Source organism: Rana temporaria, chromosome 11, assembly GCF_905171775.1.
Source record: "Rana temporaria chromosome 11, aRanTem1.1, whole genome shotgun sequence".
NCBI classification, from domain to species: domain Eukaryota; kingdom Metazoa; phylum Chordata; class Amphibia; order Anura; family Ranidae; genus Rana; species Rana temporaria.
The window spans coordinates 29,524,922-29,540,222 of record NC_053499.1 but is presented as its reverse complement, the minus strand read 5'-3'; the positions used below and the strand labels follow the sequence as shown (position 1 = coordinate 29,540,222).

Below are 15,301 nucleotides of genomic sequence, written 5' to 3'. Positions count from 1 at the left end.
ATTCCGAGCATGCGTGGATTTTTGACCAATGGATTTCCCCACAGACTAACGTTTTTCTATCGGGTTTTTAACCATAAGAAAAATTTAAAACAGGTTCTATTTTTATTCACCGATGGGGAAAACGATGGGGCCCACACACGATCGGTTCATCCGATGAAAACAGTCCATCGGTCCGATTTCATCAGACGAACCGATCGTGTGTACAGGGCTTTACTGTTGTCACTCATTGAGCTACTTCTTGTCGCATTTAGCCTTTTTAAATCATAAGCTGAATGTATAATATTGTGGCAGTCTTTCCTGTTCTCCATCTGGACATGCCAAGCTATCCTTGTTATCCTGTAGACTCAGCTTTTGGCATTGTGTCATTTATGTAAATTAGTCAGCAATGGCAGTGACCAGCTGCTAACCAACTGGTCTTGAAATGCTTAGATCAGAGATGGGCCAGATTTTTTTCTAAAGTACCATCATTCCTACCATTTGTGGAATAGTAAGTACACTTCATGGATATTGTTAACTTTCTCAATTTATTTAAACAGGCAGACTTTAGATCGTAATTTAAACAGTGCCTGGAAATAAAGGTGATATATTTAAATACGGTAAATGCATAAAATTGACATGGTGTATTCATTCTCACAATCATAATACAGAACTAATCTAGATTTGTCACAAGCAAAAAATGTATATATCAATATATAGAACAGCAAATAAAGGCCGGACCAATTATCGTTCTTTTTGTATAATTATATTTATGCTTCTGTTGGCTAATGCAATCTAAAACATACAAATGTGCTTGTCATTGTAGGTTGGACAACAGATGAAAGCATCTTAACAAGTGACGTGCGGCCTTCTGAAGAACCGTCCCCTTTCTCTGCAATGGGGGAAGTGTTCAGTGCAATGGAGCAAACAGCAGAGACTGGGAATGTTAATTTTCATAACAACACTACACAATCCAGCATCGATGTCAAGGATAATTTTACAAGTCAAGCTGAAAATGTGCAGGACAATACAAGAGTACAGTTGGGGGATAGCAACCCTTCAGAATCTTCACCTTTATCTTCACTCCAGCCTACAGACTCAGGTCTAAGTGATACCAGCACATCACCCCTATTGATGTTCCCCAATACAGCATCCTCATATGCATCCACATTACCTGCAACGGGTCATTCCCTTCCTCTTTCATCCTCATCACCATTGTCATCATCATTGCCAAACCAGTCTTCTCTGTCAGATAAATCTTCCACTAATGTGCCTTACACTGACACTGAAGGTTTAGTAGCATTAGGAACCAATTTGCAGGAAACATTAAATCAGGACACAGTTACAAATATTATATATTCTACCTACATTCCAACCAGCAATATCTTGATTCCTCAAACCACCAGCTTGCCAAGAGACACAAATTCACAAACAGGGGTCTTTATGGAGGGTTCTACTACTGTAGAACCTAGAACTGTAGAACTTACTTCTAGAGTTCCATCAACTAAACCATTTATAGAGGTAACCAGCGTAGAGCAAACGTACAGTTCAGTGGAGCCTACGGCAACAGTGCACACCAGTACTCCAGTAACACCATCTATAGAAGCCCTGAGCTTAACAAATCTACCTGTAACTATAGGGCTTGAAAACTCTGCCACAGATGTAAGTACTTCAGATTCAGAAACGGGTACATCTCAAACCACTATCACCTTAAATACCAGCTCTCTTACTACCAATCCAGTTTCCAAGTCTTCAGCAATCATGGATTCTTTAAATACTATAGACACACACATTTTTGCAGAGATAAACACAGCCAGAACCACTAAGGAAACCATTTCAGAAACTTTAGGTATAACGGTAACCACACCTTTCCATTACACTACCACAGAAATTGGAGAAGCTCAGGGGATCACCGGGACAGCAAATGAGTTGAGTCCAAATGTTCAATCAGACAACTTGCAATCTACAACTCCTCCTGAGCTACACATAACTTCAGAAAGTAGTAATGAAGTACATACCTCTATAAAGGTTCCTATAATAAGTGGGGTATTTACATCTTTAAGGACATCACCAACAGAGCAGTCTTCAACCTCCACACCATCAGAATACACCTCAAGCTCATATTTCTTTATAGATACTGTGTCGAGCACTATCCAGCCAACTACAGTTTCAAAGCTATTGTCTGTTGAGACCATGACCTCTGAATCAGAGTTAACCAATTCTGAGAGTGCCAAGACCATCATAGTTGCTACAGACAATGTTGACACCACTTTTTCAAGTACATCAGTAGCTTCTCCTATCATTTTGACATTATTCCCTTCTCTGTCAAGTGAAGCTAACACACACAGCAGTGTGACCAGTTTTACATTTGATCCCAGTTCAACAGCTAACTCAGATATCACTCAAAGTATTACTGAAGAAAGTACCAACTTAGATTCTACTAACACCAAGTCCACAACATTAGCAAATGTTGTGTCATCGTCAACAACTTCTCATACTGAAGAAATTACATCCCAGGTTAGTATTGGACTGGACACAACTGCCAATACACCAACAGCTGTGGCATTAACAGATGATACAGTGTCTACACCAGATGCCATCCAAAATGAAACAACAATCTGGAATGTCACTAAAATTCCTAGTTTCACATCAAAAACATTAACAAGCTCCTCAAAACCATCCTTTACAGAGTCAGCAACAGAAACATCTTCATCTATCACGACATTTGTGACCAGTACCCCTGATGACAACACAGTGATCTACCAGACAGATTCAACAGGTATCACAAACAATCCAACAGTAAGCGAAAACCATACAGTCTTTATAACTGCAATAACAAATGTGAAACCCACGGTCAGCAACATGTCACCTTCTGATGAGTTGACTACCAGTGCTAATAATATTGTGGAACCGAATACCGATAAACTGATAACAACATCACCTTTAAGGAAAACAACCACATTGCCTTTAACAAATGCTATTAGTGATAGCCTCACAACTTGGGTTATTCCAGATGTTTCTACCAATTCGTCACCAGTTGAGGTGAGTGCATCAACACTGACCACTTCAGAAACATCTGCACCTTCTATGTCTACAGATACACCTAGTATTGATATGCACACAGAAAATCCATACTCATATACACCTATTTCCAATCAAGAAAATACAGTTTTATTATCAACAATGACAGATTTTGGAACCTCAACAAACAACATCTTTATAACTACTTCCAGTCAAGAAAGTCCAGTTTCCTTATCTAAAATGACAGATTTTGGAACCTCAAAAAACAATGACTTTTTAACTACTTCTAGTCAAGAAAGTCTTGTGTCTTTATCAACAATGACAGATACTGGAACCTCAAAAAACAATGACTTTTTAACTACTTCCAGTCAAGAAAGTCCAGTTTCCTTATCAACAATGACTGATTTTGGAACCTCAAAAAACAATGACTTTTTAACTACTTCCAGTCAAGAAAGTACAATTTCTTTATCAACAATGACAGACTTTGAAACCTCAAAAAATGATGCCTCTTTAACTAATTCTAGTCAAGAAAGTCCAGTTTCCTTATCAACAATGACAGATTTCGGAACCTCAAAAAACAATGACTTTTTAACTACTTCCAGTCAAGAAAGTCCAGTTTCTTTATCAACAATGACTGATTTTGGAACCTCAAAAAACAATGACTTTTTAACTACTTCCAGTCAAGAAAGTACAATTTCTTTATCAACAATGACAGACTTTGAAACCTCAAAAAATGATGCCTCTTTAACTAATTCTAGTCAAGAAAGTCCAGTTTCCTTATCAACAATGACAGATTTTGGAACCTCAAAAAACAATGACTTTTTAACTACTTCCAGTCAAGAAAGTACAATTTCTTTATCAACAATAACAGACTTTAAAACCTCAAAAAACAACGACTTTTTAACTACTTCCAGTCAAGAAAGTCCAGTTTCTTTATCAACAATGACTGATTTTGGAACCTCAAAAAACAATGACTTTTTTACTCCTTCCAATCAAGAAAGTCCAGTTTCTTTATCAACAATATCTGATTTTGGAACCTCAAAAAACAATGACTTTTTAACTACTTCTAGTCAAGAAAGTACAGTTTCTTTATCAACAATGACAGATTTTGAAACCTCGAAAGATTCCACCTTTTTAACTAATTCCAAATTAACTTCTAATTTTGGTACAAGTATGGAACAAAATACTAATGCACCACAATTAACCACAAATGTTGATGAAAAAGACACCAGTAATCTGATGACATCGCAGACTAATAATGAAATTAGTACTGGAGACTCTGATCTTACATCACCATCGCATTTGTTAAACAGTCTTACAACACCCTTCTCATCCCCATCCAAAGCTACTAGTGCTGCTACAACTTTTGTGTCTACCTGGACATCCAATGCTACATCCGAGACCGAAGCAGACATCATCACAGAGCATAATACTAAAAGCAGTGCATTTTCTAGCATAACACAGACTGAGCCTGGGACTTCAACCTCAACAGGATCTTCAATGCCTTCTTTTTCTGAACTGAGCACCTATCCTAATACTGATGCTGAGCAAAGTATCTCACCAACAGTCTCAGATGTAACATCAGTGGAGACGACCCCAATAAATATATTAACATCAGTGACTGTAATAGATTATAATACTGAAATATCTACTACAGCATTGCCTAGCACATTAAACACAACAGCATTTTCTTCTTCTCAGGGCGCTTACACGGCTGTTGTTGAAACATCAACACAAGCAAATTTACAGCCAACATTAACTGCAGAGGTGATATCTGAACCTGCCGTTTATACCCCCACAAACACAATTACAAAATTGCCAAATATATTTTCAACAGTATCCTCTTTTCAGACCAGTCTCACACGTTCTGCTGAATCACAAACAGAAGAATCTAACACTATTACAGCATCAACACAGATTTTTCAGACATCCATTCAGCCAAGTCAGCCATCTTATTCTAGTAGCAGAACAGTTGCACATCTTTCTATGTCAACTCTATCCCCAAGCATAACATCCAATGGTAAGCAAGATTATATAAATCAGACAAGCCAAGAAACTTCACCAAGCACCATCAATGAGACCTTCTCCACTACTGAATCTTCAGTATCTCAGCCAACATCCGGAAAAGGGATAGAGCCAGAAGCTACTTCTACAAACACCTATTCATTATTTCCTACAAACTCTACAAACACTTTCAACTTGTCCCTTAGTTCTGAAAGCACGACATCCTCAACACACATGCAAACGACTGGAGGTAATATCACAATTACTCAACATAACACAACAGACACAGCTGAAACCTTGACATACTCAGGGTCCACAACATATAGAGAAACATTATCTACAGTCACTGAAAGTATTACTCAGGCCATTTCAAACACTATGTCTTCAACTATATCCCATTTGCCACCCTCATCAATAACATCTCCTTTTTCATCAACCTTTCCATATAAAACTGCAATCGTTCCAACAAACATATCTGGTTCTTTCTCTACAGTCTCTACTATGTCATCTTCTGCTGAGGTTTCAAGTGTTTCACCTGCAGGAAATGCAACTAAAAACTTTACAACAGTGCCATCTTCTTCCTACATAACTCACACAGTGTCCACAAGCCATGCATCAGTAGCAAACACATTGTTGACCGCTCTGATTACAAGGACTCCACAAGTTCAGACATCAAATGTTGTTACTTCGAAGCCAACTAACTTTACAATAGCAAATCACACTACATATACACCTGTAACAGTTGTTACTCAAACGGCAATAACAAGTAATACAGTATTAGTACCCCCTTCAAGTACTAACACTACTACTCCTGCTACTAGTACTACTACTACTACACATGCACCTACAACACATGTGCCTACTACAATCACTGCTACCCCTCTTTTAGACACCACCACTACGTTAACTGCTCACCCTCGAAACATAACTACATCAGCTGTAACCTCCATAGTGATGTCCACCAAGACAACAAAAGCTCCTTTGGTGCCAGTGTCAAATGCTACTACTGTTTTGAGCACAATCCTGAGTACCATACTTTCTACATCAGCAACAACGCCTGTGCAATTCGGATGCCGGCCCTCATCAGAAACTATGATCAGAACAGGTAAGCTCTTTCAGAGTTCTCAGTCTTTTATTATTATTATCCAATAATGTAGAACAAGCTGAAGTTACAATACAACTTGAATGATACCTGAAAAGGACATACTGTTAGATTTTACGATCCGTAGATACAATTTTTTCTGTTTAATTTATTCTGCTGGGAATAGTTAAATAATTTAAATAACTATAGGGCTCTGTGCTCTGGTTACTTAAATGTGTTGTAAAGGAAATGTTTTTTTTCCCCTAAATAGCTTCCTTTACCTTAGTGCAGTCCTCCTTCACTTACCTCATCCTTCGATTTTGCTTTTAAATGTCCTTATTTCTTCTGAGAAATGCTCACTTCCTGTTCTTCTGTCTGTAACTACACACCATAATGCGAGGCTTTCTCCCTGGTGTGGAGAAAGCCTCTTGAGGGGGGAGGGGCTGAGCAGGCAAGTCAGGACACTCTCTACTTTGCAGATAAAGAAAGGAGCTGTGTGTTAGTGGGCATCCTGACACTCCTGCTCGCCCCCTCCCCCCTCAAGAGGCTTTCTCCACACCAGGGAGAAAGCCTCACATTACTGTGTGTAGTTACAGACAGAAGAACAGGAAGTGAGGATTTCTCAGAAGAAATAAAGACATTTAAAAGCAAAATCGGAGGATGAGGCAAGTGAAGGAGGACTGCACTAAGGTAAAGAAAGCTATTTAGGGAAAAACATTTTTCCCTTTACAACCCCTTTAAGCTGGCCATACATTAGTAGAATTTTTTTTAATAAAGCTTTGTTTTAGGAACGTTGGTTTGATTTTTTTTATTGATTGTGGGGTCAAATTAACGTTAGTTTTCAACCCCAGTGACAAGAAATTTTGAAGGAACAGAATGGGAATTTTTTCTCGCACAAACAAACTTCTAACAGTGAATGTAGGTTTCATTTGGGAAATTCCACTCAAAAGCAAATCTAATTTTTAGGTACTTTCAAATGACAAATAAAGTCCCTGTTGGCATTATTGAATGTACTGATGAGATTTTTCATACAAACATTAATTAAAAAAATTACCATTTTTTTGTCAGCTGGAAGACATATTGAGGTCGATCTACTAAAGGCAAATAAACTGTGCTCTTTGCAAGTGCAATTCACTCTTCAATTGCATTTGCTGTAGAGCTTGGTAAATGAGGGGAAGCTCCACTGACTTTCATCATCCAATCATGTGCAAGCATAAATAGTTTTTTTTTTTTTTTTTTAATCCTTGCATGTACTTGGGTATTCTTTGCGAAGTGAAACTTCACTTAATTTTTTAAAGCTTTGGAGCAAATGCCCAGTCTATTTGCCTTTAGTAAATCCACCCCAATAAGTTACCAACATGGGTTCAGTCATTTGACAACACAACTGTCAGACCTCAGGTGGCCTCTCTTCTTTTATTCCTATCCTGTAAAGCAAAAAAAAAAAAAGTGGGTTGATAATATAAAGCGGATAATCTGACATTCACCAAAAATTCACTACAGATGAATCTTCTGGATGCATGTGTTGTAAACTAAAATGAATAATTCATCACCATTAAATGTCACATTAATTGCTTTATAAATATATCTTATAGTGTGCTATAGATTAGAATATTATAGACAACTTATAATATCAATATTATCACAGAAGAGCATCCATTGGGAGTGTCAGGTCAACCCATGTCCAGTTTCTTGCCAATATCTAAAATAGCATACAAGTGCAAGGAATCCAAATAAGATGTGTAAGTTTTAAAATTATTCAAAAAAATCACATTAGAATAAGAGCCGGTTCACACTGGGGCGGCACGACTTCGGGGGTGACTCGGCAAGGCGTCCTGAAGACGTCTTCAGAGGCGACTTGCAAAATGACTTCTGTATAGAAGTCAATGCAAGTCGCCCCGAGTCGCCCCCAAAGTCGTACAAGAACCTTTTTCTAATGCCGCGTACACACGGTTGTTTTTCGGCATGAAAAAAACCGTCATTTTTAAAAATGTCGCTCCTATTAGAACGGTTCTATTGAATAGAATGGGACGCGACTTGTCAGGCGGCTGAGTCGCCTGACGAATCGCCCCAATCTGAACCGGCTCTAAATAAAATAGGGTATGTATTGAAAACCACCGAAAAATAATGGAAATTAATTTTAGAATTGCAATTGCTGGTCAATAAATAATGTATATATTGGGTAAACCAGCAAAATTATCATTATTTGCTGGTTAAAGCCTAAGGTCATGCTTCAGTCAGTGTTTAATTTCCTACCTTTCAAGTGCAGCATTCAGTTGCTCAAGCAGAGAATGAAAGAGCGGGAAGCTAGACGATAGATCTTTTTTCCTCAGTGAAGCATTTCAGAGATGAAAATGTTTTTTTTTTGTAAAAATAACATTTCATATTGGCTGCAGGAAGCCAAAAATTATTAAAAATGTTCATGCAAAACTTTCATTTTGCACCGTTTGTCATCTGTGTATTTGCATGCAAAGATGAGATCAGAACATCTTAGAACTTAGAACATTTCATTTATTCATGTCAAACATTAGGGGTAGTGAAGAATAGAATATGCACTCATTGTTGATTGTCTCTTCTTGCTAGTTCTCACCCTGTCGAGTTTGCCAACAAGTGATGAAGCACAGAGGCTGAGGGACTTCCTTAGCAGTACTCTCAGTCAAGCATTGACTATGACAGTTCAAGTCCTAGATCTGACAGTACAAACTGTAAGTATCATGTAAACAAACTGTATATAGCCGTTAGTCTTAAAAGCAAAGTATTGATAGAATTCTATATGAAATGCGATGTTCATATAAAAATATATTTCTTTATTTCAAGTGACACTTAACTCAGGTTTAAATAAAACATTTTTAAAGTATGTATTCTTAAAGGGTCACTAAAGGATTTTTTTTAGCTAAATAGCTTCCTTTACCTTACTGCAGTCCTGGTTTCATGTCCTCATTGTTCGTTTTTGCTTTGATGTTGCTGTAATTCCTCTCTGTTCTGGACACTTCCTGGTTGTCTGTTTCCTGATCACCACAGTACTGGGAGATTTCTCACTGTGATGACTAATCAAGGAGGTGTGATTACTGTGTGTCTAAAACTCCTCAGCACCAATCCAGTTTCGTTTCCAAACCATCACTGCCCTCTATTGGCTCTTTGTCTCTGTACATCAGAGAACCAGGAAACAACAGCAAAAACAAAACTAAACTGTAGGTACATTATATGATTGTTTTTTATCTATTTTTAATCATTTTTAAAAGGAATCAGTTAACTATTATGGGCCATATTCTGAGTAGAGTTAGGACGGAGTATCTCAGGAAACTCCGTCGAATCTCTCTTTTTTGACCCGCGTATCTATGCGAGTGATTCCTAGAATCATTTTCGCATAGATACGCTGAAGATCTGACAAGTCACTTACACTGTCGGATCTTAAATGTAATTCGCCGCCGGCCGCTAGGTGGCGTTTACGTTCAGGTCTCATTTGTTTATGCAAATGAGCCTGATACGCCGATTCCCGAACGAATTTGCGTCGCGTAACCATCGCTTACGTCGTTTGCGTAAGCGTAAGGTTACCCCTGCTATATGAGGGGTAACCTTACACCAGTCCCACGTATGCCATGTTAAGTATGGCATCGGATCCGCGTCGTCTTTTCCCGTCGGGTACGTCGTTTTCCTAAGTCGTTCTTGAATACGACTTTACGTCATTGACGTTTTCCGCCGAGAACTGGAGCATGCGCACTGGGCTATTTTTAGCCCGGCGCATGCGCAGTTCGATCGAAACGGGGGAACGCTTAATTTAAATATAAGCCGCCCCCTTTGAAATACGCGGGGATACGCCGGGCCTTTTACACTACGCCTCCGCAAACTACGGAGCAAGTGCTTGAGTAATACGGCACTTGCTCCAGTAAGTTGCGTTGGAGTAGTGTAAATAGCTTAGGCGCGGCCGCCGCAGAATATTGGAGAATCTGGCCCTGAGTCTCTATACCCTGTAAACAGTAATTTCAGCTAAAAAATATTTTTCCTTTAGTGACCCTTTAACTCAAGAAGGACCTTCTATTCCTCTCAGCCTCTTACAGATCTCCAAATTCCTTTTTTTTTTTTTTTTTACTGCTGTGAACTGACGAATGGTTAGAAGGTGACTATATTTATTCTCCACAGTCCCATTGTATGTAGGAGGGTAGGCCACCCTCTCTTGCTCCCTCCCGAGATAGACTATGGACTATAGACTATGGGATGTGTAGTGTACATAGAGCTCTGCACATGACCAAAGCTAATGAGCACTGCTCGTTCCAAACAAACGGAAGTGAGAGGGAAAACGAGAAGTTCACATTACAAGGAGGCAGAAAAACACAGTAAGAAACTATTTCATCAAACTTAGATTACAGGTATTAAAGAGGTTGTATATCCTCCTATTTTTTCACCTTAATGCATTCTATGCATTAAGGTGAAAAAACTACTGGCAGTCACCAGCCCCCCAGCCCTCCATTTTACTTACCTGAGCCCTGGAATGTCCCACGGCAAGGAAGAGCCGTCTCTCTGCCCGGGGTTCTCGGTCCTTGATTGGTAGATTGATAGCAGAGCAGCCATTGGCTCCCGCTGCTGTCAATCAAATCCAATGACACGGGCGCCGGGAGGCAGGCCCGAGTCCTGCATTCGGCAGCTATGGATGCCAAATGCTGGACTCAGGAGCGGTCTTGCAAGGTAACCTCCTGGGAGGGCGCTTCTCCTAGGGGGTTATCTGATGTGGGGAGTAGCCGCATGAGCCACCGGGGGACCCCAGAAGACGGCGTTCTGGGCCACTCTGTGCAAAATTACCTGCACAGTGGAGGTAAGTATGACATGTTTGTTATTTAAAAAAATAATAATACTCAAACCTTTAGTATCACATAGTAGTGTATGTATATGTATTTTTTGTGATAAGAATATTGTTTAGTGTCCTTGTCAGTGGAGTGACAAATTGTACCTTTGAAAAGACTAGTAATTAAATACCTTAACATTTCTATGTTATTTGAGCAGGTACATGGGTTACTTAATATGAGTGGTTAACCTGTCTTACTGCCCTCCGGGTGCTCTTTGCTGGGCAAATTGTGCATAGCTGTTGCCATTCTCTACTGTTTTGACATGCGTGTTGTATGGGCATCAAAGGTTGCGCCTGAAGTTTCCACTGATATTAGGTGTGTGTTTATTTATATTGAGTTGTTTATATGGTGCCAAAAATGTACGCAGTGCATTACATATTGCATGGTCATATCAGTCTCTGCCCCCAAGGAGCTTACAACCTATACATACACATACTAGGGTCAATTTAGACCAGAGTCGGTTACCTACCGGAAGGGCCGGTGCTACCACTAGGCAAAATAGGCAGCCACCTAGTGCGCACTGCTGCCTAGGGGTGCCCGGCCACTGGTGTTCCTACTCTCTTCTCTCTGCAACAAGCAACTAAGTCTCTGCATCAACAGGCATCCACTGCTCCGTTCGTACATAGTGTCAAAGGCGCAGTGGCGGCGGAGGACTGTGTCTGTGTCCCAACTCCTGAATGAATGGAATCAAGCAAACATTCATTGATGGGCTAGAGGAGGCTGCTTTGATGGACGCTGGTAGGCTGCATTTGATGGGCGCTGGTGAGGCTGCTTTGATGGACGCTGGTAGGCTGCATTTGATGGGCGCTGGTGAGGCTGCATTAATGGGTGCTGGTGAGGCTGCATTGATGGGCACTGGTGAGGTTGCATTTGTTGGGTGCTGTTGGGCAGCATTTGATGGGCGTTTCATTAAAAAGGTGGGGTATACATGGGCAGGACAAAGGGGGTGGAGTCAGGGGTGGGGCTGGGGGGGCGGCAAAATGAGGTTTCGCCTAGGGTGTAAAAAATCCTTGCACCAGCAATGCCTGCCAGCATGTCTTTGGAGTGTGGGAGGAAACCAATACAAGCACACAGGGAACATGCAAACTCCATGCAGGTGTTGTCCTGGTTGGGATTGGAACCAAGGACTTCAAGGCCGGAGTTATAAGCACTGGGACACTGTACTTGTTTGGATTATTACATAATATCAAAGTTGAACAGTTCTTTTAAAACATAGATTCATTTCCCATTTACAGTGAAAAAAGAAAAAAAAACAGATGCCATTTTAACTCTTCATCCTATATTTACAGCCCCCATCAAGGAATCTGACTGTTGGATATTCAGTATCTGTGAACTCCTTGCTTTACATCCCTTCAGCCATCGTATCTGTCCTCACAAGGAATGGTGTGTTCAATGTCTCTCGCCTCGGAACTATCATTCCAAGCCTTCTGTCAGTGCCAGTAATAGCTGAAACGTGGAAGGCGGAACCTGCCTTGAACTTTAGGCTAAAAACAGGTAAGTGGAAAGATGTGAACCCCCCCCCCCCACAAATGTTCTAAAAGTAGTACGGTAATGGCAAACTATACCTTTTCAATTGCTGTCCCTAGTGGATTGAAAATTCACTTTAAATATTCACTTTAAGGGGAGACTACAGTGAATTGTCAGCAAGTACACATTCAGGCTGGGTTCACCAGCAGGAGATTGTGACCGGGTCACTATGGAGCCGTTTCACATATCTCCGCAGCGGTTCCGGTGCCATTTGCCTGTGAACAAGGCTTATCATTGAAACTGCTGCTGACTGTACTTACTGTGAAGGCTTCAAAATAAATACGCTTGATGTTGCCGGCTGCTTCTTTTACGCGATTTGCACAGGAGCCATGTGCGTCTTTTGGTCCGTTTCAGGTCCGAATTCAGCCCAAAATTCTGGCAGAAATTGGACCTGAAATGAACGAGGACACCCCGGACTCCTGCTGTGAGCCGCTGCATGCTCCTATGTGAACCCAGCCTCATAGTTAATCTCAAATAGGCAGATTCACGTAGACCTGCCTAACGTTAGGCAGGCGTAGCGTATCTCATATACGCTACGCCGCCGTAAGTTAGAGAGGCAAGTGCTGTATTCACAAAGCACTTGCATCCTAAGTTACGGCGGCGTAGCGTAAATGTGCCGGTGTAAGTGCGCCTAATTCAAATTGTGAAGAGGTGGGCGTGTTTTATGCTAATGAATCGTGACCTGACGTGATTGACGTTTTGAACGAACCGCGCATGCGCCGTCCGTGGACGTAACCCAGTGCGCATGCTCCAAATTACGCCGCAAAGCCTCATTGGTTTCGACGTGAACGTAAATTATGACCAGCCCCATTCACGGACGAGTTACGCAAATGACGTAAAATTTGAAAAATTTGACGCGGTTCCGACGTCCATACTTAACATTGGCTGCGCCATCTTTTTGGTGGACTATCTTTGCGCCTGAAAACGCCTTATGTAAATGACGTATCTTTACTGCGACGGGCAAGCGTACGTTCGTGAATAGGCGTATCTCGCCGATTTAGGCATTCTAGGCGTAAATCAGCGTACACGCCCCTAGCGGCCAGCGTAAACGGACAGCTAAGATACGACGGTGCGGGCGGTCATATCTTAGCTACATTTAAGCGTATCTCAATTTGAGAATACACTTAAATGTACGACGGCGCAGATTCGGAGTTACAACGGCGTATCTACTGATACGCCGTCGTATCTCTACGTGGATCTGCCTAAAAGTAATTGGTGTGATTGGTCTGCTTATTTTTATTTTATTACCGTATATTCTTACTCATGTCCTATATTTTATAATACAGATCATACAGATTTGTATATTCTTCCTCTAATTTTTACTGTAGTATAGGAAGTGAGTCAGAACCTCATCTTTACATTTGCAGAGAGTTAATCAATAAAGTCATACAGAGAGACCATTGTATTTGATCTGTTAAAAATGACAAGCCTGTTTTTAGACAGGAACAATAAAGCATAATTACTACGGCATTATGAAACAGTATGGCCCGGATTCACAGCGAGCGGCGCATATTTATGCCGCCGTAGCGTATCTCCTTTACGCTACGCCGACGCAGCGCAGAGAGGCAAGCATTGAATTCACAAAGCCAATGCTCCCAAATCTGCACTGGGTTTCCAAGGCGTAAGTCGGCGTAAGTGGAAGTGGGCGTGAGCCATGCAAATGAGGCGTGACCCCATGCAAATGATGGGCCGAGCGCCAGACAGATACGTATGACGAACGGCGTCCATGGGACGGCATGCGCCGTCCTGTGGACGCATCCCAATCACGTCGGAACAACTGCCTAAGATACGCCGGATCACTGTCTACGGCGTGAACGTAACCTACGCCTAGTCATATTCACGTCCAACGTAAAATACGCCGGCTTAGGTTCCCTGGAGCAGACCTTTGCATGTCTGTTGCTGACTTACACCTCCTTTATGGGGCATAACTTTACGCCGGACGTATGACTTTACGCGCACTGCGTCGGGCGCGCGTACGTTCGTGAATCGGCGTATCTCCCTCATTTGCATATTTGAATAGGAAATGAATGGGAGCGCCAAATGCGTCCAGCATAAATATGCGCCCACTCCTGCCGGCGTAGGCAAGTTACGTCGGTGGGATGAAGCCTATTTTTAGGCGTATCTTAGTTTGTGGGTACGGCGCACAGATACGACGGTGCACATTTGTACTTACGCGGCGTATCTGAAGATACGGCGGCGTAAGTGCTTCGTGAATCCTGGCCTATGTGTCTCCATAACTACATATCTCTGTATTTCTGTATTTGATGACTCCATAAACATAGGTAACAGGAGATCGCTCTGCCTCTATTCACTGGAATCTCAGTAAAAAAATGTTTTCCTTGAACGTTTGCGCTACTTTTTGTACTTGAATTTTTATATCCATTAGTACATAGTAGGGATTCTAAATTCCTGCCGTGTTTTATATAATGCTTCCTTTTTACAGGCCTGTTGTAATCAAAATGGTGGTGGTGCAAGTTAATAATCACTGCATTTTTCCATCATTGCTCGTAACAAGAAAATCTGATCTGTGGTTGACCTGTTTTTCTGAAAGCCACATCGATATTCTCCCACAAGCTATTAAATATAAGGCTTTATTCTCATTGACAAACATTTTATTGATTCATTACATTATATGTGATATTTAGCCAGGAGATAACCATGATAGTTCTTACTGGTTCCTTTTCAGGACAGGGTAAGTTATTCAGGAAATTCTATTTTCGTGACTTTGTTCCTTGAGTACTGCATGTAACCTTTTATTTGCACCAACAGTACATATTTTTAGGGTAAACTTTCAAGGTCTTCCCATTTCCATAGGACTTCGACTATCTCCTAATCCACATGGGTCACACACAAG

General features: G+C 41.0%; 1 protein-coding gene across 4 annotated transcripts in view; it reads left to right on the top strand.

Moving 5' to 3' along the window:
- KIAA1549L (KIAA1549 like) overlaps positions 1 to 15,301 on the top strand; it is a 204,009-nt gene that overhangs the window by 65,714 nt on the left and 122,994 nt on the right. For 3 of the 4 annotated variants that reach the window (XM_040328288.1, XM_040328289.1, XM_040328287.1), the window contains exons 2-4: positions 803 to 6,106; positions 8,663 to 8,784; positions 12,210 to 12,414. In XM_040328288.1, the coding sequence (XP_040184222.1) occupies positions 803 to 6,106; positions 8,663 to 8,784; positions 12,210 to 12,414 (5,631 nt within the window). The remainder of the gene's footprint in view (positions 1 to 802; positions 6,107 to 8,662; positions 8,785 to 12,209; positions 12,415 to 15,301) is intronic. The other variant, XM_040328290.1, reaches the window with a different exon arrangement.